Below are 25,258 nucleotides of genomic sequence, written 5' to 3'. Positions count from 1 at the left end.
CAATCATTTGTATGCTACATTTCAGAATAATTCCAAAGCTTTTTCATTTTCCTAATTTCCTAATCCTAAGGTTTTCCAGAAAATTGATTTTAGTTGGCCTATGTAAACAACTGAACTTGCAACTTGTGTGATTATCTCAATTATTCTCCCTCCCTCCTTTCTTTTCTTTTTTTAATTTTCTCCCATTCTTTTCTCTGTAAGGAAACACCACTTGAAGAGGTGTCTGATAAAGTTCCTTTGACACAGGACACAATTAAGGATGACAAACAAGGTACAAAATCAAACTACTGTCTCCTAATAAATTAGGTTTCAGGTGGCAATAGATATTTTATATAATTTCTGTTATCAAAGGAAAATCCATTTTGTCTGAATCAGTTATCCAATAGCATTACTTTTTAGTAGGGAAAAACAAATGACGAAGGTTCTCAAATGATACACAATTGAAGAAAACAAACTCATGTGAATCACAAACATTTGCCAAATATATAAGTCACAGATTTTCCAATAACATCATTAACAGATAATTACATTTGCATTTCTTACAAGGACAGCATTTCCTCTTATGTCAGTGTGAATATCTAGAAGGGTTGAAGCTACATTCTCCCAGCAAAATGCAAGTGACCTTTATGTGTAACTTCTGTTTAACTCATATAGATGGCTTGTAAATATGTAATTGGAGAATAATGCCTATTCCTCTCCCCTGCACAAGTTACATTTTCCCCCTACAGTCCAGATACAGCACTTGATGGACAGATAACTTAAAGGGAGGAATAGATTATTGTTCTTCCCTGGAAGCACATAACTGCATTAATTGTATATATAAATTTGAAAGATGAGCTATAATTGTCTTTTGAAAAAACTAGTGTTTTGAGTTATATGCTTTACACTACATCTATTTCTTTTGTGATGTGTACCTCAACCCTTTACATAGTCCAAGGATAAGAAACAGAGGTGTTCTCTGTAGAAATCTCTAGGTTCTCCAGCATAACTGGAGGAAGTAATATAATAATAATAATAATAATAATAATAATAATAATAATAATAATAACAACAACAACAACAACAACTTTATTCTTATACCCCGCCCCATCTCCCCGAAGGGACTCAGGGCGGCTTACATGGGGCTATGCCCGGACACAACAGCAGAAAATCAAAACAAAAACGATAAACAAATCAGCCAACAATAAAACATCAACATGGATAAAAACAGTCATAAAAGGTCAATATACAAAATAATGTTAAAATCATGAGTTGGATCAAAAGATCTGGGCCAAGGTGCAGAAAAAATGTCAAGTCATCAGGGAGGGGTAATTACACAACAGGTGTAGTACTTAAAGTGCTAAGTGTAATCCTGAGAAAGCATACCTGAGGGTCTGTTGCTTAGTAGGCAAGTAATTCGATCCTACAAGGATCAAAAGTTGACCATAGAGTCACACTGGAGATAGTATTTTTCATCAAATCCATGAACAATCAAGTCCACAAAGATTAAAAACAGAGATGTGGAGAGATGACTTTAGTATTTCATAGAATGTCTAAACACAGTTATAATTGTAAACTTTGTTTCTGAAGTGAATAATAACTCTAAAATGACATTTCACAACTTGTTTTTATTAAGGTGTGAAAATCAGCACATCTGCCCAAGCAGTACCAAAGGAGTTTAAAGTATCTCAACATGTGGCCATTAAGACAGGTATGCAAATATTCCATTGAACAAACCCACATAGTCCTTTGGTCGTGTAGATTCTCTAAGACTACTTCCTACTGGTCCTTACTTTAATTTTGACATACTTGTCAATATATAATCTGTATATACTGCAATATCTTAATTAAAAGAAAATCCCAGAGTGATAGCTGTTAGGGACAGCTGAAGCAGAAATATGTTTTCTTTAAGACCAAAATAAATTATTTCATCTAAAACTTTTTTTAAAAAAATATTCTTCCAAAAAATGTGATAATCCAAAAACAGACCTAGCAAAATTAGGTCACCGAGAGCCTGCTGTTGCTGCTGAAGTTCTTTTTCCCACATAAGAGGATTGTCATTAATGAATTAATTCATCCTGTCCTCCTTGCGCAAAAACTCCTCTGAAGAGTTAGTACCACATGATCTGAACTGATGAGCAACTCAGTAATCTCTCCTGTTCTTACTAAGCTTTATTGATTACCACTTTCATCTGGTATAGTGTTGCCTTATTAGAGCTGAGATACCCATGTAGAAAAATGCACCATTAAAATGGCAAGTCGAGGTTTGCAAGCTTGACTATTCCTATATCTAAAAATAAAAACACCATGTCAAAATGGCTAGTATATGAGGAAGAAATCTTGTGCCAGTTGTGCTGATGTGGTGGAACATTTTAATAGCTGATAGACAATTAACTTTGACTATTGCTACATTACAAAGTTAAATCCTTTTAGTAATGTATCACTGGCATTAGGTTCATTTGTACCAGAGTAAATCACTTTTTGATACCTTCATTATACTAAAGAACGATGTCTAAACTTTTATAATTTGGTGCCAAAAATAGATATTTATTGCTAGATATTGCTAAATATATGGGAATGGATTTAGCAAAATTCCTTTATGTTTAATTTTGGATGTCTTTTTTTTTTTTTTACTCTTTATTAGTCTTTTTATTTTGGCTATAAAAAGGCACCATTCATATTACTTGGTAATTCCAAAATCCCAGTATTGTAAATAATATTGTCTACATTGACCCTATACCTTGTATCAAGTTGCTCCTAGATGTCCTTACACTATCCAGGCACCTCCAATCTGTAACATGGGGTAAAATGAGGTAAACCAGTTTTCCCTAAGTTACAAGAAGTCAGGAAATGTTGTGAAGTTTCAGTGAAATTCCAGAGTAGCCCCATACTCCACAGTTAGTGTGGACTATATCGCAGGGGGAAGGGGTTGGATCGAAGCCTTGTCACCTCAACAGACTGCCAGATATCTTTGCTGACATCAGAGAAAAGAAGGAGGCAGTGGCAACAAGCCCATCCAAGGCCCGGGGTGGGTGGTCTGGATTCTGTCCTGCCACCCCTATGGGACAGAGATAGGCCAGTCCAGAGTATTGCTACTCCAGACCAACCTCAGTTTAAGTGGCTTGTGTAGATCAGCCTTGAATCCTACACCTAGATGTTAGTCTCAACTTGAGTAGACCCACTGAAGCAATGGAAATTTGGTAAGTCAACACTTCCATAAATTCCATTGGTTAGATTAGTATAATTGGGATTAAAATTGTGATTTAGGCCTAAATTAATAAATGGAACCCTCCTTTCAGTGTGATGAATTTTATTGTATATAGGATTGGACTGTGCACGTGCTAGAGCTAGAAGTACCATCTATCTAGTCCAATGTCTTTTTATGTAGTAATACATTACTAAAATACTTCTGAGAGATGTATGTTTACCCCCTGTTTAGAGACCTCAAAAGAGGAAGGACCCACCACCCTCCCGGGCAATACTTTCCACTATCAGATAGTTTTTGCAATAAAAAGGTTTTTCCTAATGTTTTGATGGAGTCTAAAGATGGAATCTTTTCTTGTAATTTGAATTCCTTGGTTTTCGTTCTTATCTCTGGGGTTGTAGAGACTAAGCTCACCTTTTCTTCTACATAATATGATATATTTACTGAGAATTATCTTGATGGATTAGTGGTAATGACAAGAGGCCTGATTTTATATGTTCTTAATAAATGATCTTGTGTTGTAGTTGCTCAGGAATCAAACACAATGAAAGCAAGACCACGGTCCAGGTAAGTAAGGTTGAGAGCTTTTCACTTCTAAGCAGAGTTCACCTGTTCTTGATTGCTACCACCCTCATACTCTTATTTGTGCAATTTGCTCTCTTTTTACTTTATGCATCTAAGGGCCCTTCCACACAGCTATATAACCCAGGGTATCAAGGCAGATAATCCACAGTATCTGGTTTGAACTGGGTTATCTGAGTCCACACTGCCATATATCCCAGTTCAAAGCAGATAATGTGGGATTTTATATAGCTCTGTGGAAGGAGCCTAAGTATGTCACATATAAAATCTAGCACAGCTTCATTACAGAAAAGCACAATCAAAATATATTATGGAAGCTGACTTGCTACAGTTCATGAACCTGCTGTTCATTCAAGGTAGGATGAGAATCTTAAGGAGAATACTAAAGAACAGATAGTTTTTCTATATGTGTAACAACATGTTAGATGGAAACCAGGTGAATATAGAATCATAGAATCATAGAATAGCAGAGTTGGAAGAGACCTCATGGGCCATCCAGTCCAACCCCCTGCCAAGAAGCAGGAAAGCGCATTCAAAGCACCCCCGACAGATGGCCATCCAGCCTCTGCTTAAAAGCCTCCAAAGAAGGAGCCTCCACCACAGTCGGGGGAAGAGAGTTCCACTGCTGAACAGCCCTCACAGTAAGGAAGTTCTTCCTGATGTTCAGGTGGAATCTCCTTTCCTGTAGTTATGAGTTAAATAGTACAAATCAAGATAATGAAAATAACAATTAGATAATGTATGAAGAATATAAATACAATAGATTTATATACTACATACTGACAGAGATATTTTAGAATTGGAAAGGTTGTATATTGTTAATTGTAGCCATTTTTACTTATTCTTACATTATCCTGCTTTTTTATGATAATCCAGATTATATAAAAATGATGGTACTCATGGTCATGGTAGTAGGTAGGATATAAAAGTAAATTTGTTTTATTAAACGAGAATCATTGTTGAAAGGTCTAGAGACATGAATTGTCCAAATGTATCTGTAGCCCTTGCTGGGTGGTAGTTCGCCTACAAAGTCTATTGCCACGCATTCCCAGGGTTTTGTGGGTTCCATTACGCTCTGCAAAAGTCCCTGCAGTTTCCCCGGCACAAGCTCACATTGGATGACATTTGACTTGACATCTCCCCTCATCCCGGGCCACTAACACTGCCTTGCCAATAGTTTCATCGTTTTGGTTGGTCCCAGTTGGCCCGCACCCTTGCTGTCGTGGCACCGTCTCAGCATTTCCAGTCACAACTTTTCAGGAATATAAAATTTCTTATTCACAAACACTAAACCCCCATTTAGCTCCCCCCATTCTTTATTAGATTGCAGCCAAACGTCTCCTTCATATGCCTGCCTCAATTCCCTTTCCCATACTTCTCCCCCAGTCATAACCGCAGTGAGTTTGCTATCTCTCTCTGCCTGTGCTCGGGTTAGTACCACTCCTTGGCTGCTCCTTGCGCTTACATTCCACATCGACCTGGCCCAAGGCTCCTCTTCTTCCTCCGGCTCCACTAAAGGTGCTAGGCATTCCATCACTCGCAACATTATTGCTAGGGTCGTCTCCATGGCCATTACCTTCTCTTCAAGGAACGCCATCCTTTGAGGGGAAGGGAAGTTTAGCTCACTTCCTCCTTCGGTGCTGTCCCTCTGCATCTTTGCATGCCTCTGGGTCACCCCATTCGGTTGAGCATACGCTGTGAACGATGCCAGGGCCGTTAGCCAATTAAATTCCGCTTGCATCTCATCTGAGGGGGATTCCGACATACCCCCTTCTGCTCCGAGGAGTTCTCCTTCCTCCTCTTGCATTTCCTCCTCCTGCATTTCACACCTCACCGCGGCTGCGGGACAATGCCTGTTACTCTCTGCTTAAATGTCAGCTCACTATAGCCGCTCCCAAATGAAGACACGAGACACGCTCTGTTATCACTGGAAACTTTTACTACAGGAAACATTGACATGGAAAAAGCTGAGAGTGCCGGGCAGTGGACAGCCCTCTCTTATATACCCTCCCCCTCATTCAAAGATACAATTCCCGCCAAGAGAAAACTCCGTGAAATCCACCCGCCAAATCCAGCAGCTGTTTTCTCTCAGGATCAAGCGTTGCAGGTGCCTTATCAGTTTGGAACGTCAGTGGCCCTGATTTCTGGTGGCAGAATCCAGGCCCTGAAAACTGGGTCCTGACCATTCTTGGGCCAGAAATCCTGCATTTTAATAAGATTTGTGATTTCTGGTTCCACATATCCACTTGAAGTCTGGGAACACATCCTTTATTGATACAGGGGCAATACTGTATATGATAGGGCAGCATTTTCCTAGTTAGTTACTAATATTTGCATTGCCAGTGAGAGATACATATCTTGGAGTGATCCAGGTACTTTCCTCTTGATGGCAATGGTACCATCCTACATTAATTGGGAGAGCAAAATATTCAACCTTTAGTTCTTTGCAGATAGCAAGCTATCTTCCAACAGTAAAGTCTGATATCAAGTAGTTGATCTGAACAATCACACAATCAACAGGAGGCTTATTTATATAGCCGCCTCCCCTTATTTTGGGCATGTGGGGAGGTATCCTTTCACTGGGGCTCAGTGTATGAAGATAGTGCCCTCTGCAAACAAACAGCCTGAACATGTGTTGTTTCCAATGTACTGAATAATTGCTGTGTTAAAGACTTCTGGTGCTTGTTTACTACAACCTTTGCAGTATGCATAAAAATACCAGCAGCATTTCTCCTTTTAATATTGTCTTCTTTTCTCCAAGGTCTTATTCTAGCACATCTATTGAGGATGCCGTGAAAAAGGGGGGAGAACCACCAACTCCTCCACCAAGGCCACAGAAATCCCATTCCAGAGCATCCTCCTTAGATCTAAATAAAATCTTCCAGCAAAATACTCAAGGTAAAGTTGCATTATTCTTTAAATTATACTTCTTCAGGAATTTTAATGATCTGAGTTTAAAAAGTCTCTGCATGCATATATCTTACCATTTATTTGTTCAGGTACCCATAACTTTTAATGTACATTAGTGTATTGTGGAATTGCATATTCCTATGTGCAACCCAAAAAGAATTGCTCAACATTCAGATAGCCTTGCATTGCTTGAGTAGATACGCTTGCCATATTAGCAGTCTTTGGACAAGATTTTCAAGATCCAGGGGCAAAATTGTCCACCTAATTAAACAGCCACCACCTCTTATATGTCCACTCAGCCTGAGTCAGCAGGAACCCAGACCTACATCAGACACTTTTTAGATAAGGTACATGGCCCAGATCAGTTCTTAAACAGTATCCAAAAATGGCAGTTTGTAACTTGATTAACTACAAACTTTGAACGTTCTAGAACTTACATACAGATAACATTCCAGTTTTCTCTCAGTCACAATTATTTTCACTTGAGAGCTCTCATTTTGACCTTGACTGAACCAAAATGTAGCCTTGCAGTTGTTAATGATAAAGAAATGGCATTCTGCAAGCCTGATGGTAATGATGAAAGAGGAAGATGGTTCATTGTGTCAAACCTGGGTTTTGTGCCATGAACTGTATACAGAATACCTACCAAACATTGTAACACATCAGGTATACCCCATTGCTTAAAGTTTTTTGTGAAGTACTTCACAGGCTGCAACACTTGCCTGTTGTTTATGGACACATAACAAAACTGTGTGTCGGTATACGTTCAGTCTATATAGTTGTATAGTAGTGCTGAAGCTCTTCCTTTGACTCAAGATTTTTCTGCAGTTTTCTCTTTGTTTTTGAATTTGATCAGTTAATGGTAATTATGGTTTGTCAAACTACATGTCATGAACAGTGCTTATCTTTAGAACAGTGGTTCTCAACCTGTGGGTCCCCAGATGCTTTGGCCTTCAACTCCCAGAAATCCTAACAGCTGGTAAACTTTCTGGAATTTCTGGGAGTTGTAGGCCAAAACACCTGGAGACCCACAGGTTGAGAACCACTGTCTTAGGCAATGAAATAGAAACAGGGAACAACAATCTCTGAAAGGAGAACTTGTGATGAAGACTTCTTATTTGTAGCCTCCATCTAAGCTGAGTTGAAAGTGTCAGTCGCCCTTTAGGAATTTGGTTTCCCCAGGTGCAAACATGATAATTTGATTTACAATTGGGATTTTCCAGCAGCTATTATCCATATCTTGTTTTCCTTCTAAGCATTCAGAGTAGTTTGCAACTCTCTTGCATTAGGCTGAGATAACTTGTTCAATCATCTGTTTTAACTTTTTCACACATCAAGAAAACTCATCCTTCTGTCCATTGTACCACAATGGTTATGATATCGAGCACTTTGGGCTTTCCAAAAGTATAAAAGAACCTGCGAAGTATTTCATTGTCCAGTTGGTGCCAGAGCTAATATAGAAGAAAGCATATTAACATATAGCACACACAGTATTCCACTGTCCTTTTATCACAGATCATATGTACCACTTCCCAAGCACAGGGCAGAGCTTGAGGATCAACTCTTGCATCTTACAGAAATGACTTTAAGGCATATTTGAGCTGATGGCAGGAGTGCATATTGAATTCCTAATCACATATTCATTATCTATTAAAGTGTGTAAGCCAAAAGATTTACCTCAAACTTGAAAGAACCAGATCTCCTTGCCTTATATATGCAGAAACGATGGTTCTTCGTTTAGGTTTCTCCTAAAAGGTCTCTTCTTTCACCACTCTACTTTGAGAAGGGTCTGGTTTCTTTTTTGATAACCATAAGGTACAGTGCTACGGTATACTGACCCAAAAGTTGATCCAGGCTTTTTGGGATGATTTTGTGACTATAATTTCTACACTCATTCATGAGTATATATAATAATTCAGGCAAACACTTATTAATGTGCTGTGAGTTTTGTTGCTTTTATCAAACCATTGAAAACTTGAAAGACTAGTCTGAGTTGCTACCTTTCTTAATTTAATATACTGATCAGCCTATTAAAAACAGCATGAGGAAAGGGGACCTAGCAGAGAAATGCAGCATGAGGCAAATTGCTGGCACGCACCAGCTCTTCTTTTCAAGAAATGGAACAGCTGCTCGCACAGTTTGCAGCAGAAGCAGCCCTGCAGAACTGGTCAGGTGGAAGTAGTGCTGAAGCTAGAAAACATTTCCTTTTGGTATGCAAAGCAGAAGCACAGAAGGCAGCATGGAGGAATCCGATCATCATTGCTTCTTTTGGTTCACTGCATCATGATACAAAACATGCCACAGTATACCATTTCCCACCATACAGACATATGAAGATAGATGGATGCATATGTAGATAGCCATGCCTATATTTTCCATATAGATCAAGTACCTGACCCTCAACTCTCCTTGCCGTGGCACCATTTCTGGCCTTTTTGAAGGCCTAAATAGAAAAATGTCAATAATAGTGACAACGGATGGCTGGCTCCTGAAGAGGCACAGGTGCTTTCCCCTCTCCATGGAGTGGATCTTGATGTAACTACAAGTAATATCAAAATGCATAATTGTGGCCCCAAAACCTGTCCTCCATTTATACACAAGTTATACATAAGTTGACTTCTACATAAGTTGAGATACATGAGTATATATGGTAAGATAGAAGATGCTAACCTACATCAGCTGTAGATGCTCAGCTCCAATAAAGTTTCTTGTATTGTCCTTAGGAGCTCCAGCCCATGCCAGGGAGCTCTGGTGTGGGCTGGTCCGTGAGGTCACGAAGAGTCGGAAGCGACTGAACGAATAAACAACAATAATTGTCTGTAGCAGATAATTGCAAAGGGCAAGAGAAAGTGAATACATACTGGACTCCATTTTACATACTCCTGCCTTTGTTGCAGTTTTGAACCCTGGAATGCAAACATACATGCAGTACATTGTTGTTTCTGGGAGCTGTTATGCTAAAAATTGAATAAATGATCCAGGTGAGTACTTATATCTCATGGAGGATCACACAGAATAGGCCTAAGATTTCAGAGACGTAAAGTAGAATTCCATAGTCCAGTAATGGCAGTCCCTGCACTTCTGAGTATTACTTTGGAGTTATGATAAAACCATATAAATGAACTGCTGGATGTATGAAAATAGTAAATAAAATCTAGGCATTCAGCTATCTGTCCTCATCACCATGTTCCACCTCTCTGACAGAATACTTTTTTAAAATTCAAAGATATTATCCATTAAGCCCACAGTTTCACATGAGAGAGTAACTGAATATGCACCCAGGGCTTTCCCTTACAATAAGAAAGGGAAGTGAGACAAAGGTCCGACATGGAAAATGTAAATAGGAGGGCTGAATACGCTGGTCTGTCTAGTTTGCTTTATGGGAGACGGCTATTGATGCAAGATAATCCCCAGCCCCAACAAGATTTGTACAACCCCTGAATAAATGCACAGGGCAGTGTACTCCTGCCTCTTGTTGTCTTTAAATACTATCACAATCCAGATGTTTGGAAAAATGATTTTGAATTCTAAAGCAGTAAATGAAACATAACTTCATGGCTAGAATGGCTAGATCTTCGTTACAGAAAAGTACAGATAATGAAAAAGTAAGACAAGTAAATTCCTGGGTAGAAATTACCTATAGAAACATTCTCACAATGTATTATCACAAACCAGTTATTCAGAAATTTCAATACAGTAGCTAATTTAGACCTTATTTTAAAATATTCCCTTGTACTCAAGTTACTATTTCTTTTAGTGTAAGAATTTAATGTATAAGAAGAGCTGACAAAGTTAAGTTGGGCAAATATGAAGGTGTTCGTAGTCATATAAAAATTAGAATAGAGAAAATAATAATGGATTTATTGGCATACTATGCATTTTTTGTGGAGCACTCAAATGAACTGTTAATTACAGTGTACCATGTTTAATGTAAGATGAAAGAGAAAGACCGGCTTCAGCTTGGTGTTGGTATTTAATTGCTGCTTCCTAAAAGCAGCTTAAGGCATTTTATCTCCTTTGCTCTTTCCAATTTGATGGTTTTACATAATACTATTTGGACTGAAGAAACACGGTATACAGTTGTCTGAGATTTTAAGCACAACTGCATTAGAAAATGGATGGAGATGCATACAAATGTAGTGTCCATTCCCAGAGATTTCCTACACTTCCAGAAAATCTCCATCTGTGTCCACAGGAATAATTGTTATTGTTTATTTGTTCAGTCGCTTCTGACTCTTCATGACCTCATGGACCAGCCCATACCAGAGCTCCCTGTTGGCCATGGCCACCTCCAGCTCCTTCAAAGATAAGCCAGTCGCTTCAAGCATACCATCCATCTATCTTCCCCTTCGTCGGCCCCTTTTCCTTTTTCCTTCCATTTTCCCTAGCATCATTGTCTTCTACAAGCTTTTCTGTCTTCTCATGATGTGGCCAAAGTACTTCATCTTTGCCTCTAATATCCTTCCCTCCAGTGAGCAGTCAGGCTTTATTTCCTGGAGGATGGACTGGTTGGATCTTCTTGCGGTCCAAGGCACTCTCAGAATTTTCCTCCAACACCACAGTTCAAAAGCGTCTTATCTTCTTTCGCTCAGCCTTCCTTATGGTCCAGCTCTCACATCCATAGATTACTACGGGGAATACCATTGCTTTAGCTATGCGGACCTTCGTTGCTAGTGTGATGTCTCTACTCTTCACTATTTTATCGAGATTGGTCATTGCTCTCCTCCCAAGAAGAAAACATCTTCTGGTTTCCTGGCTGCAGTCTGCGTTGGCAGTAATGTTCCTTACCTTAGAAACAGAAATACTTAGTACACTTGTTGCAGCATTTCATGCATCTTAAATCACAGAATTACATAGTTGTGCTTCCCATTTGTATGTCAGGAGCAGAAAAAAACCCATTTCCAAACAAGAAAGGTTTGTGTATGTTTTATATTCTTTCACTGCTAAAAATTCCAAAGTTACAATCACTGTAATAAATATTTTGTACATTTTTTTTCATTCTAAATTGTACATATACAGACTGCTGCTGCCTTTAATGCTTTACAATAACAAATTCACCACAGTTCTGTATTGTCTGCCTTTGTCTCCTCTATACAGTACTCTATATACATACACACAGAATTAGAATAATGTTGTCCCCCTTTTGCAAAGAGTTTCTACTGATACTTTGCTGGAAGAGCTTTGGATGTGCCTGGGAACAGAGCTCACATAAGCGTGACTACTTTCAAACAGGTCAAAGATATTCTGAAACAGCAGGATTTTATGAATATTTCATGAATAGCTTAAGTTTAGAATTTTAGGATTAAGAAAGCAAGAAACTGGGTCAGATATGCCTGGTCTGAGCATTTTGCTATCCTAAAATGATGAATGCTTAGATACAACATATATTTTTTTCAGAGCCAAACAAATTGTAGTATTTATTTATTTATTTATTTATTTATTTATTTATGTAGCCTGTTGTGAACAAAGCCATTTGTAAGAGGAAATGTTTTCAAACAGTACATTCTGTAATGCTGGCAGTACTAGAGAGATAACTGTATATGAAATCAGGACACATCCCAGCTCATTTGTCCTTTTTAATATGGTTCACTCATGTTTGGTGGAGCAGAGATCAAACACACCACAAATATGAAGGAACTGTTCATGGGTTTCTCAACAACAAGCCATGCCAGACTAATGTTACCGCTCTTGATGCAGGTAATGCTGTGGATGTAGCATATCATGATTTCAGCAACCCCTTCAGTAAAGTCTTCCATGATATTCTTGCAAACAAACTAGTAAAATGTATGTTATTTTTAGGTGGATTTCTAATTGGCCAAACTCAAAAGATGCTTACCAATGGCTGCTCTTCCATTTTTGAGAGAAGTGACTAGTGAGATTAAACGGATTTCCAACCTGGACCCAGTGCTATTCAACATCTTTATCAATGGCTTGGATGATGGAATAGATGACATATTTCTCAGTTTTTCAGATGACATCCAATTAAAATAAGTAGAAGATAAGATCAGACTTCATAATGACCTTAACAGATTTGATTGCTAGGCCCAAACTAACAAAATGAATGTTTGCACAATCTCTTTATTTGTGTGTGTGTGTGTATAAAATCAAATTTTAAAGTATAATGTGATTATGTTGTAGTTGATTAGGTATTTTCCATGAATATAAGCATTTTGCTCAAGGGATGATGGCATGTTTCCTAAAGTTTGAAAAGGAAATTGTTGTCATTTTGTAGCTGACAGAAACTGCCTACTGGCAAAGCAATACTACCTAAGTTTCACCCTATGACACTAACAAAGCAACACCGCCTCCAATATCACTTTGCCTATCCTCACTGTCTCTCATGGAATATCATGGGTATTATTATTAATAAAATTATTTAAAGGAGACATTATAAATTAGTTGACATAAACATACAAAAATGGTTAGATCTCATTTCATCTCATCTCTAACTCTACAGCAGTGGAAATTCTTTTAGCTGTGACTGTTGGTAAAGTTACAATAGAAGCCAAGGGATATTGTCTTTGTTACACCATGGGAAGAGATGGGTTCAGGATCTTGATCTTATTAATCTTGTTGCCTCTCAGCATTGGCCACACTGGCTAGGGGCGCTTCCACACTAGTCTTAAATGCGTGCTGAAGCGGGTTTAAAAAACCCACTTCGGCGCGTGTTTAAGTCCCCACACACATCCAAAAAGTCCTCGCACCCCCCCCCCCCCAAAACAGGCTTTACCAGGGATGTGTAACTACTGGGATGGCATGCAGCCACCCCAAAGCCCCCCAAAATAACCCTCCCCCCCCCCCCGGTCTCCTGATGCATCATTTCCTTGCACCAGGAGAGCACAAGGAAGATAGATAATGGCACCTGGTAAGTTTTTAAACTTTAGGGGTTGTTTTGGGGGAGGGGTAGGTATCCTTTCAGATGAACGGATTTTAACCATATGTTTTATATCTTATACTGTATTTAACTGTTTGTAATAGATTTTATATGCTGTTTGTTTTTAATGATGTGTCGGCATCGAATTGTTGCCAATTGTATACCGCCCTGAGCCCCTTTGGGTGAGAAGGACGGGATAGAAATATTGGAAATAAATAATAAATAAATTTTCTGGCCTCATTGAGCCCAAAAAACCAAGATGGCTGTGTGGATTGGGCCCAGGGATCACATGATGCTGTCCCTGTGTCTAATCCACACAGGGCCCACACCAGGTAAGGCCCAGAGCTTTACCCTGCTTTGTTCCAAATTAATTTGGTTTTACTGGAGGCGTCATTTGGATGGGTCCTGTAAAACTGAGAAAGGTCTCAGTTTAAAGGCCTGTCGGCATGGACTCTAAGTCTGATAGGTATTGCAAACCAACATAAGAAAGCCCACTTTTTCCCACTCCTATTTTAGAAAAATAGTTAAATGTGATAAGAATTATAGTACTGCAATATGTACTTATTCTTTTTTTCTGACAACTGTGATGTAACTGCCTAAATTCGAATAGTTCCTTGGCACAGGGTTGTTTGGGGGATGAGATGGTTATTAGGCATGTACAAAACTGTGAGTGTACTTTGTTTTGCCTTTTCCTGAATGTGCTCTGTACACTTTTCAGTATTTTACCCATTAATTGCAAACACATAAATATCAGTTATTCCTGTATATTTTGTAAACATCTCTATGCAGAAATGTTTAAAAATAAAAACATGGTTTGTTTTTAAAGACTTCATGTGCTCTAATAAATGCATGTGTAATAAGATTTATAGAACACATTTACCCGTTTAGCATTCTCATGGCATGACTTCATTGCTCAAATTTGAACAATCAAATAGCAAACAGAAAGAGGGTTGCTAAGTATCTTTTTGCTTGTTTTTGCCAAAAAGGATCTGTAGTTATAAGGGGCTCCTATGAGGTTAACTATCAAGAGATTCCTCAGTCATGCTTCATATGTACATATAATCTATGTGCCATTATAATTGTTTCTCAAAGCCTCCTCTTCTTGCAGTTCTGGCCTCTAAAGATTTACAGATTTAACTGGATCCAGATTGGGAAGTATAATAGATGGTCCCATCATGGGTGTTTGCATCTCAGATTGCTGGCTCAGAACAGAAAACTGAATTCTATTAGGTTACCATAAAGGCCTAAACTGACTGTTATTTGGTCTCTTCCCTCTTCAACTCCTGCCAAAAATATTTAAAAGCTACAACTAGCCCCTCCAGTTGCTTGTACATCTAATTCCAGATGTTCTCTTCACAGCTGTACTTTTTTCATGCCATCCCATTTTATTTCAGAGGCTTTTTAACATCTACATTGGAATATTGTTTCAATTTTTTTTAAGAAAAATGACTATAGTGTTGGTAACAAAGAACAGCAAGCTCAAGGGTTGCTTAGCTTCTATGTACCGCTTTCCTTTATTTCATTCTAATTTGTTGAAATGACCTGCCTTACTTGTGTTTATTACACTTTTACTGAACTTTAGTAGGCAGGGACAGGGTGGCCAACTGTGTGGTATTCAGGATGCTTTGGGACTACAGTTTCCATATTGTTAGTTGTGTTGTTTAAGAGCTGCTGGGGAGTTGTAGGCTAAATATCTGAAAGCCCACATTTCTCTGCCCCATAAACAAATTGCTGTGATAGTTTATTTAGTTTCAAGTTACACTCACACATGTTGTTTTCTTTCTTCCTCTTTATTCTTTTGTTTCAGCACTTAGAGCAGGTTGGGTACCACCACCACCACCACCTGCTTTACCCCCAAGACCTTTTGCATCACAGGTATGTATACAACTTCAGCACAAGAACTTTGTGTCGCTTTTAAAAGCAGAAGGCACTAGGAGTGTTTCTGGATAGGCAAGAAGTAGTCTATCTTGACCCAGGAAAATATTAGAGTATTAGAAAGTATTAGAGTTCTTTTAAAGAGAGATTAAGAAGATCAAATATTTCAGGTGATGAGTACCTGAAAACAAAGAATATTCCAATACAGAGATGGAATCAAGAGGTCAAATACTAAATTATTTTAACCAAAATTAATAATTCTGCCATGTAAATGGGGTGAGGTTAGTGCAAATAATGTAAGACAAAGGCATTATCTTAAGCAGATTCTGTGCTGCAATTTGCTATATACAGTAGAGTCTCACTTATCCAACGTTCTGGATTATCCAATGCAGTCTTCCTCTCTCCCGGATCCAAGGCTGTTTCTCTAGGCAGCAAGAGCTGAACTTTTTACAGATTTAACTTCCAACAATGTTGTTACTGTAAGTTCATTATATGCAATTCTATCTTTATTTGTAGTCAATGTGTTTTTGTAGTCAATGTTTTTGTAGTCAACAGTGTCTTATATTAATTTTTGCTCCCAAAGATGTGCTAGGTCTTATTTTCAGGGGATATCTTATTTTTCCATGAAGAAGAATTCATATTTATTGTTGAACAAAAAAAATGAGCATTTATTATATGCTGTACAGTAGTTGTCACCCCAAACCAGCATGACCAGACAAACTGTGAATCCTATCAAGAATGTCTTGTTACTACCATTATTTCCATGTACAACAATCTATGATACGTACATTTACTGATCCCGCATGCTCTGGTGTTCTGTCAGCAGGCATGCTTCCAAACAAAGACAATAGCGTAGTCCAATCCTGGGAGAAACTGAAAGAAGCACCAACCCCTCTACTTTCTCTATCGTTGTGCTGCTTCTGGCCTTTTTGAATGTAAGAGGAAATGGCGGTGGGTGTGGCCTCCTGAATTGCCACTGGTGCTTTCCCCTCTCTGCCAAGTGACCCTAAACTAATCCATAGGTCAAACCAAAATCTGTGATTTTGCCCCCAGACCTGCCCTCGACTTACACACAAAGTCAACTTATACATGATTATGTACAATAACCACTGAGAACTCCATAGACCTTCACTTTTGGCTTTTACAAATATTGGATATACCTCACAACCTCTGAGGATGCCTGCCATACATGTGGGCGAAATGTCAAGAGAGAATACTTCTGGAACATGGCCATATAGCCCAGAAAACATACAACAACCCTGTAATCCTGGCCATGAAAGCCTTCGACAACACATTTTTACATATATTCTTGTTCTCTCTGGCTTTCACTCAGAAAAACCCATTGTCGTATTTATTAAAGATTTATGGCATGGTTTATTCTTAAGGTATGTGGATTCAAGATTCGATTATGATTTAACATTAATCTGTAGCCATTTTATATTGTCAATGGTCTTATGGGATCCACAATCTTGAAAGGTGGCTAAAAATGCCAATAAATAAATAAATAAATAGATTATGGGTACCATTCAGTATATCAGTAATTCTAATTGTAACTTTGGAACTAAAATACTTGCTTGCTGTATACAAATAATTTTAGTTATATAACTTAAGCCACATTGCACAGAATCCTATCTGTGTGTATTTTAAGAACATTCTCAAAGTCAGTATCGAGGATACTACTTTAATATGGAGTCATACATTCAGAAAGTTTTCCAGAAAGAGTTTGCTAATAATTTCACCTTTATCTTTGCCTAACATGTTCTTGTCTTGCTTAACTCATTTTGAGAACTAAAATCCAAGCATGCACTGCCTTAAGGCCACTATTCTCCTTCACTGACTTCTTTTTTACTCTTCCATTGCATCCTACAACTATGAAATTCATATTTTACCTTTCCTCCTCCACAAAGCATCTCTCTCATTCTTTTTAGTCTAAAGGGTTTCATCTTGTGTACTGTTTTGCCACAATCATTTATTATTCCGTTTTTCCCAAATTCATATCATTTGACACAAATTTTTTACTGCTTCATAGAGAAGAAAACCAGAGTTATTATCTGCTGATTATATTATAGTTCAGCCTTAATTTGGCATATTCTTTTCCCTTCCCATCTTTATTGTGGTCTCTTCTGATTAAATGACATACAGAGATGGAATCTACTTTTATTCTACAGGTTTGTCACCCTAACACAAATGCAGAATCAAATTCTCAGCCCAAATCAAGCTACGGAGACTTCAGACTTCAAGAACAGGTGCAATTTTAAATTATAAAATTATACCTTTATTTCTTCCCCACACCAAATTTCTTTGATCAGACATTGGTCAGCAATAGGTTTTTTTATATGAACCCACAACTGCTACCCCAAATTAATCTGTAAACAAACCCTGTTCTGAAATCCAAACAGTCTGACAGGCCAATCTTAACAACATGTTTACTGAGAAGGAAATTGCACTGATTTCAGAAAGTTTTGCTTCCATAAAAATATGTATAGGATTACTGTCCAAGGTTGTTTGGAAATGCAAAGCTTGAGATAACCATTTGAAAGAAGATTAATTTGCTATTCCAGAGCTTGCAACTAACAGAAAGATGACTCTTTCCTAAGGTCTTGCCTGCCCACCTGGTCCATACGAAGCCACAAACAAATGAAAGGTGAAATGTGCCTGTCTCTCCTATCAAGGAAGAAAGAGGTTCTTATAGAAAGCAGTATATTCTTAAGGATGTACGATATAAGACTACTATTTATCTGTAGTTCAATTTATGTACATTTATAGCTTTCTATTCTAAAAAAGGCCCAATAAGAAGTACAAGACTAGTTAAAAAAACTTGAATGGAAATGATCAATAACTGTTCAAAAGCACACATTTAATTAAAACTTATGCAACTCTATGCAGAAAAATGAGGGCCTGTGCTGTACTTTATGCCTTGGTATACAATAGTATCTAATGGGGTCCCATTCATGCAGTAGGGATCTCCTACTTTCTTCATGCACCCCACTCCCTTCATTAGGAGCGTCAGTGGCGCAATGGGTTAAACCCATGCCAGCAGTTTGAATCCATGAGACGGGGTGAGCTCCCATCTGTCAGCCCCAGTTTCCCATGCGGGGACAGGAGAGAAGCCTCCTACAGGATGGTAACACATCCGGACGTCCCCTGGGCAACTTCTTTGTAGATGACCAATTCTCTTGTACAGAAGTGACTTGCAATATATTCTGAATTTGCTTCTGACACAATAAAAAAACCTCCCTTCATTCACTCTGGGAAAGGGGCCACACAAACCCCCAAAGCAGATTTTGAGACTGCTTTAGAGGAGACATGGGGTGCATCTACATTCTAGAATGAGTGTGGTTTGGCATCACTTTAAATGCACAACAACTATTTTCTCACTCTTTTCAGGTGAAAGTCCAACAGGTTTCTGAATGAGTTGGGTAAAGTCAGGGAAAAATCCCCTTCCTCAGACACACACAGTGTGACTGCTCTTCCTTTAAAATATTTTCCATCTACACTTGCAGTGAGGGTAAAATAATATTCTGTGTCAACCTATGCATTCATCATTTCATATTTTAAATGTACAAAAACTTGGTGCTAAATATTGTTCCATTTTCTCATCTTGTAGATATAATAATCAACATTTGCTTTAAACCCATGAAAAGATTGTATATAGTAGTTGGAGCTTGGAATTTTTAAATTTGTGAGTTATATTACTTAATGGAGCCTTTGGCTGAAAGTAGTGTGTAATACAAATAAAAGAAATGTGCTTTTAGAATAAAGGAATAGTGGGAATTATTATGGCATCACATGCCATTATGGATTTTTGGTCTTTTATTGGGTCTCTATGCTGACTGAGGAAAGAGAAAGAGTCTTTATTTGTAGCTGTTAATAGTTGCATAGAGCCAATACACAATATTTATATGCACAAGATAGTTGAGCAATGCATTTATTGCAAGGGTTTTAGTTTTGCCTAGACATTTGAAAGTCATTGGGGAATAGTTCTCTGTAATAGCACAGCATTCTTCCTTACAAAAACAGCTGTTGCATCTACCATTTATACATTTCATGGACATTAGACCATTCTCTTAAATAGGACACTTCAATGAGGCTTTTCCAGGAGTGTTAATATTAGTCTGTTACAGCAAAAGTAACAAAAAACTCTTGGGACTCCTTAAAAAAAATCTAATGGCCTAACCTTTTGTAGACTAGAAGTTCCCAGAGTTCTTGAGATTTCCCTATTGAAGAAGAGGAGCCTCTTTGAATAATTTATAATAAATTTGGATTAAAGAGCATTCAGTTGTAAAAGTAGGTAATGGAATCTTGTACTATCCATTTTAATATTAGTTCGCTGTGTTTTATTGATTATTTTAAATTTAAATTGGTGTGGATTTTATTTGTAATGAGATGTTTTATGTTAATTTATATTGTTATTGTTGATGTAATTTTACCTGTATTTTTATGTGTTAAGCCATCCCGAGTCCATTTGGGAGATAGTGGCAGGGAACAAATAAAGTTGTTATTATTATTATTATTATTATTATTATTATTATTATTATTATTATTATTATTATTATTATTATTATTTTATGACACAGCAAACAAGATAGATATGCTGGATTTCATATCACAAAATCACAAGTCGAACACTTCCCAAGTGTCTAGGACTGTGTGATGTATTTTCGGATGATGCGCACAGATCCCAGCAGGGTGGCCTTTTGCAGCTGGCAGATCGTAATTTCGTTATTATTATTATTATTATTATTATTAATTTTATATAATGCACCAATATCAGGATATCTTGCTCCAAGCTGCCATGAATGCCATGCCCATGTAGCCCCTCTTCTAATAGAGGAGCTACTAGTAAAGGTACAAGAGTAGTGACACATGTGTACAAAAGCCATAATGCCAGAGTATCATCTGAGTATACAGGCACTTGATTATCCCAAAGATCATACAATCTAAAAGATTTACACATTTATAGCACAAGTTTCATATGGTAATAAATTATAATGTTGTATCAGATGCTAAGCAGTCCTGATCCCTCCCAGATGCAGAAGATATCAGACAATGAGTAGGATGGGATATCCATGCTGGAAACCCCTGTAGCAAAGTCCACAGACATGGATCTATTGCTGGTTGTTTGCCAGCTGAAGTGACTGACATGAGATGTTCTTGGGCAGGTTAGGTGTGGGTTATGTCTTGCTGGATCCAAACCTCCCTCTTTCCCAGACTCTATTTAAGCACTTTAGGCAGGTATAGCATTTCCCCCAACCCTTAGCTTCAATGATAGTGATTTTTGAAAGAAAAAAGAGAGGTGGGATGATAGCTTCTCCATGTTCTGACTGCTTACAGCTTTGGCCAGAGCTTGAAAAAACTTTTTGAACTGTAACTCCAAGAATCTCTGATTGGGATCTGTAGTCCACCAAGTAATTTTTCCCAAGGTTTGCTACCTATGCTCCCACTTGGTATTTTTCGGATAAGTCTCAAATAGTAATGAAATGCAAAGCATGCGGTTAATTATGCAACCAGGCAAATTACCCAAGTACAATTTGTGTGGATTTATTTTTTTAGATTGTTATGCCAACATTAAAATAAATGCACAATAGTGTCATACAACATGTAGTAGTGATAAGGTTTACTACAGAGCTGACTGGACCAATAAATAATAACTTTCCTAAGGAATTCTGAAAAAAAAGTAAGATGTCAAAAAGTGAGGACCCTATTAATATAGCTATAGGAGAAGTGTACATGTTATGCCTTTACTCCTACTTTAATCCAGTTTTGTGAAAGTAGAGTATAAAAGCAGATTGGTAATATTTTCATCAAGGTCCTATTCATTACTTCTAAAAGCACTAAGCACTCTTGCCACTTATATATGTTAGTGCTTTCCTCCAAAACCTTATCACCGATTCTCAGATGGTTCTTTAGAAAGCCAGAGAGAAAAAGCTTATCAAAATTTGAGGATTTCAGAGTGCTGCAAAAACAGTCAGCCCAGCAAGATTTTGGCAGCTTGTTGCATTTACATCCCTGTAGGTTTTCTTTTGGTGCTATCACTTTCAGCTTCTGTAACAAGCTGTATAAAGCAATGGATGGTTCACTGTGCTGGATACTTGGCTCACAATCTCAACAGAAAAGGTTTAAACTTCTTTGAGGAAAATGTCTTGCAAGCAAAATAGATTTGAAGCATCAAAATCAACGATGTTTTGAAGGGGAAATAAACCCCTCTGAATATATTGGATGATGAAAAACACTGCCAAATATTCACAGTGATTTTCTTTTCCTCTTTCTCACCTTTCCCTTGGCCAACTTTTTATATGGTAACATCAAACAAATGCAATATGCATTATGGCACTCGTAATTTGGAGTTCTTCCTTATAGAAAAAAAAATCTGATATAAGCAGCTTTTAAAAGAAATAAATCTGTGGGAAGTATGCACTTATGTGACAAGATTCTCATTTGAATGGGGTTTTGGCAATTTGCCTGAAGCCATCATATTTAGAGATTTACATACCACATGTCTTGCTAAACCTGAATTCATTGTGGTTTTCTTACAGCTTCTGAGCAAACATGAAAAGTTGTGGTTTATATTGCAAACAAATTAAAGCTGTAAATATACTAGGAAGCCATGGGTTTTCATGGTGATTAGACTGTATCTGTAGATTTGGTAAATACATGAAGCAGTTATCAATGAAAACATATTTGGCAGCATACCTGTAAACACTTACTGGGGCACCAGCCTCATTGAATTCAGTAGACTCACCTTTCAATAGACAAGTATAAAATTACATCCTCAAAAATGTAAATTCCTTTTAATCTCCCCATTTTACAGCAAGCCCATTTTTTTCTATACAACACCAAAATATCTACCTTTTCTAATTTTAGCAGCAATTTTGTGGTGGGGGTAGATTTTACTGGTGAATTTAAGTAGTCAGAAAAACTGTAGCTCATCCAATTCCTTCTCAAACATATACTCTGAAATCGGCTAAAATCATGAAACAGCTGGTTTTAGCCAAGCAAATTATTGGATATTATGTGCATGTCTCATTCTAATTTTAGTATGGATCTTGTGATAGTTTCCACTAGGTGGCACTTTAAGGATATGACAGTTAGTAAGTCTGTGTCCTTATATCCATCTCTGATCCCTTTTCATATTTTAGAAGTAATACATATATATAGATTTTGGATAAGCATTATTAGTGCAGTTGAGACCCATGTAGATTTTGAGTTGTACCTTTCACAGTGGGAAAATTTCTCATAATAAATTTCCAGAAGGAAGAATAGCCGCATGCTTCTTGTGACACCCTAAACAACTGTATTGTTTCCCAAGGCTGTCCTTTCAGATGTAAGCAGGCATCCCCAGAAAGAGAACAGCTTGCAAACAGGATCAGGAGAGTTAATCTGTAAGAGTCTGAGCACAATGTTTCTCATTTGTTGTTGTCAACTGCCATTAGGTTGACTTTGAATGAGAAGGCTCCAATGTTTTTTGTAGATATGGTTTAGAGCAGTGTTTCACAAACTCTGCTACTCCAAATGTTTGGGATTTCAGCTCCCACAATTCCTAACAGCTGGTAAGCTGGTTGGGATTTCTGGGAGCTGAAGTTCAAAACACCTGGAGGAGGACAGTTTGAGAAACAGTGGTTTAGAGCAGTGGTTCTCAACCTGTGAGTCCCCAGATGTTTTGGCCTTCAACTCCCAGAAATCCTAATATTTGGTAAACTGGCTGGGATTTCTGGGAGTTGTAGGCCAAAACACCTGGAGAACCAGAGGTTGAGAATCACTGGGTTAGAGGATTAGGTTCAAACATCCGCTTTCTACTAGCACCCTTCTCATCATAGGATTCCCTGAAAATACAAAAATATAATCTTAATTTAAAATCACCATATCTCTACAATTATGAACCACTCACAAATAAAACTTATCCCTTGGAAGGTGTGTGTGTGTGTATAGATTGAAATGATTACTGCTAGATGCCTCTCCCAGTGCACAAACAACCCTCACCTTTAGTCGCTGTCAAGATAGCGACCCTGTAACATGGGACCTAATGAGATGTTCTACATCTATGGAGTTATTTTTTAGATTTGTTTCTGGATCAAAATGGTTGGGAAAACGTGATAACTTAAACTGTTTGTCACTTTTGTGTAATTGTAACATGTCACCATCATGAAATATACTACTTTGAAATTGGCTCCATCTTTTTGAAACATCCTGTACAGTGGAAAAGTAATAATCCAAAAGAAGATCATACACACACACACACAACCAGGGAACAATAAAACAGCTGGCATATCAGTAAATTTATTTTGATACTTGAACTGTGAAGCATTTATTTATTTATTTGCAGTATTTATATTCTGCCCTTCTCACCCTGAAGGGGATTCAGGGCGGATCACATTATATACATATAGGGCAAACATTCAATGCCCATATACACATAGAACCGAGACAGACGCAGAGGCAATTTAACCTTCTCCCGAGGGGATGTTCGATTCTGGCCACAGGGGGGAGCAGCTGCTTCATCATCCACTGTGACGGCACTTCCTCATTCCAACGTCGTAAATTAGTTAAATTTGCCTCCCCACTTTATAAGTGGTACCTTATTTCCTACTTGATAGATGCAACTATCGGGTTCCTAGGTCAGCAACGAGCAGGGGCTATTTTTTCTTTTTTTAATTGATGGGTGGTCACCCCGCCACAGGGTGGCTTCGAACTCATGACCTCATTGTCAGAGTGATTTATTGCAGCAGGCTGCTCACCAGGCTGCACTACAGCCCGGCCCCCATTCAGAAATGTTATCCTTCAATGCTGAAAATTGAAAAATAATTCAGAATAATAGCCCACTTCCAGGCCACTCCCAGCATGTCCCTTTTGTTAATTCTTGTCCCATCTGACTGATTATGCAGCGAATGAGATACTTTGCTGGCTGTTAGATTCTGGAAATTGTAGTTGGACCCATCTAGATAAAGGGCACCAGGTTTGGGGAGGCTAATTTGAGCACAATTCAAAATGCTGGCTTTAGCGTATAAAGCCCTAAACAGTTCCAGCCCAACTTACGTGTCCAAACGTATCTCCCTCTGTGACCTACCTTGCTGGCTAAGATCATCAGGGGAGGCCCTGCTCTAGGTTCCACCCCCCTCACAAGCGTAATTGGTGGGGATGAGAGACGGGGCCTTTTTAGTGGTGGCCCCTTGTCTATGGAACTCCCTCCCCAGTGAAATTAGATTGGCCCCCTCCCTCCTGGCCTTCAGAAAACAACTAAAAGATGGCTTTTGGACCACGCTTTTGGTCAATAATGGGAGCAGTGCAATAATAGACTATAAACTAATTTAATGATGACCTGGACTGGCCTTGGAATATGATTTGGATTATGTGATTTTAATTCTTGTTTTAATGCTATGTTTTAATTGGTTGGTTTTAATGTTTTTTGTTCATTGACAAGCTAAACCCGGCTATGCTTCACTGTTGCTCAGTATGATATTTACTGAATGTGAAAGTAAATAAAAGTATTGTAGCGAATGTAGATTCAACGAGAAAATACATCCGTGATTCTCCCTCTCCCAAACTCATTTTACTCTTAAAAAGTGTGTATTGGAATGTAACATTGTGTCAAAATTTCAAGTTAATCGACCAACTACTTTTCGAGTTTTGCATGCACAAATATGCACAAGCTGTATTTTATATATAAAGATGTATGTATACATGCAGCATTGAATTGTTACCTTTGTAAGGCCACCTTGAGTCCCGTTCAGGGTTGAGAAAGGTTAAGCTCAGAAGTAAAAAATTTTATTGGAAAGGCTCCAAAACTGAGCTGGATAACAGCTCTGCTTTTTAAAAATTGATGGAGTATACTAACG

At 38.1% G+C, this 25,258-nt stretch overlaps 1 protein-coding gene across 6 annotated transcripts in view; it reads left to right on the top strand.

The window, feature by feature from the left end:
• reps2 (RALBP1 associated Eps domain containing 2) overlaps positions 1-25,258 on the top strand; it is a 97,277-nt gene that overhangs the window by 56,658 nt on the left and 15,361 nt on the right. For 3 of the 6 annotated variants that reach the window (XM_008107266.3, XM_003218866.4, XM_008107267.3), the window contains 6 exons: positions 202-271; positions 1,616-1,690; positions 3,709-3,751; positions 6,528-6,664; positions 15,358-15,425; positions 17,594-17,671. In XM_008107266.3, the coding sequence (XP_008105473.2) occupies positions 202-271; positions 1,616-1,690; positions 3,709-3,751; positions 6,528-6,664; positions 15,358-15,425; positions 17,594-17,671 (471 nt within the window). Of the gene's footprint in view, positions 1-201; positions 272-1,615; positions 1,691-3,708; positions 3,752-6,527; positions 6,665-15,357; positions 15,426-15,817; positions 15,905-17,593; positions 17,672-18,022; positions 19,934-25,258 lie in introns of those variants that run through there. The other 3 variants (XR_010004277.1, XM_008107268.3, XM_062975232.1) reach the window with 3 other exon arrangements.

This window comes from Anolis carolinensis, chromosome 3 (assembly GCF_035594765.1).
Source record: "Anolis carolinensis isolate JA03-04 chromosome 3, rAnoCar3.1.pri, whole genome shotgun sequence".
Taxonomy (NCBI): Eukaryota; Metazoa; Chordata; class Lepidosauria; order Squamata; family Dactyloidae; genus Anolis; species Anolis carolinensis.
The sequence above is the reverse complement of the archived record's forward strand: the minus strand, read 5'-3'. Positions and strand labels throughout refer to the sequence as shown.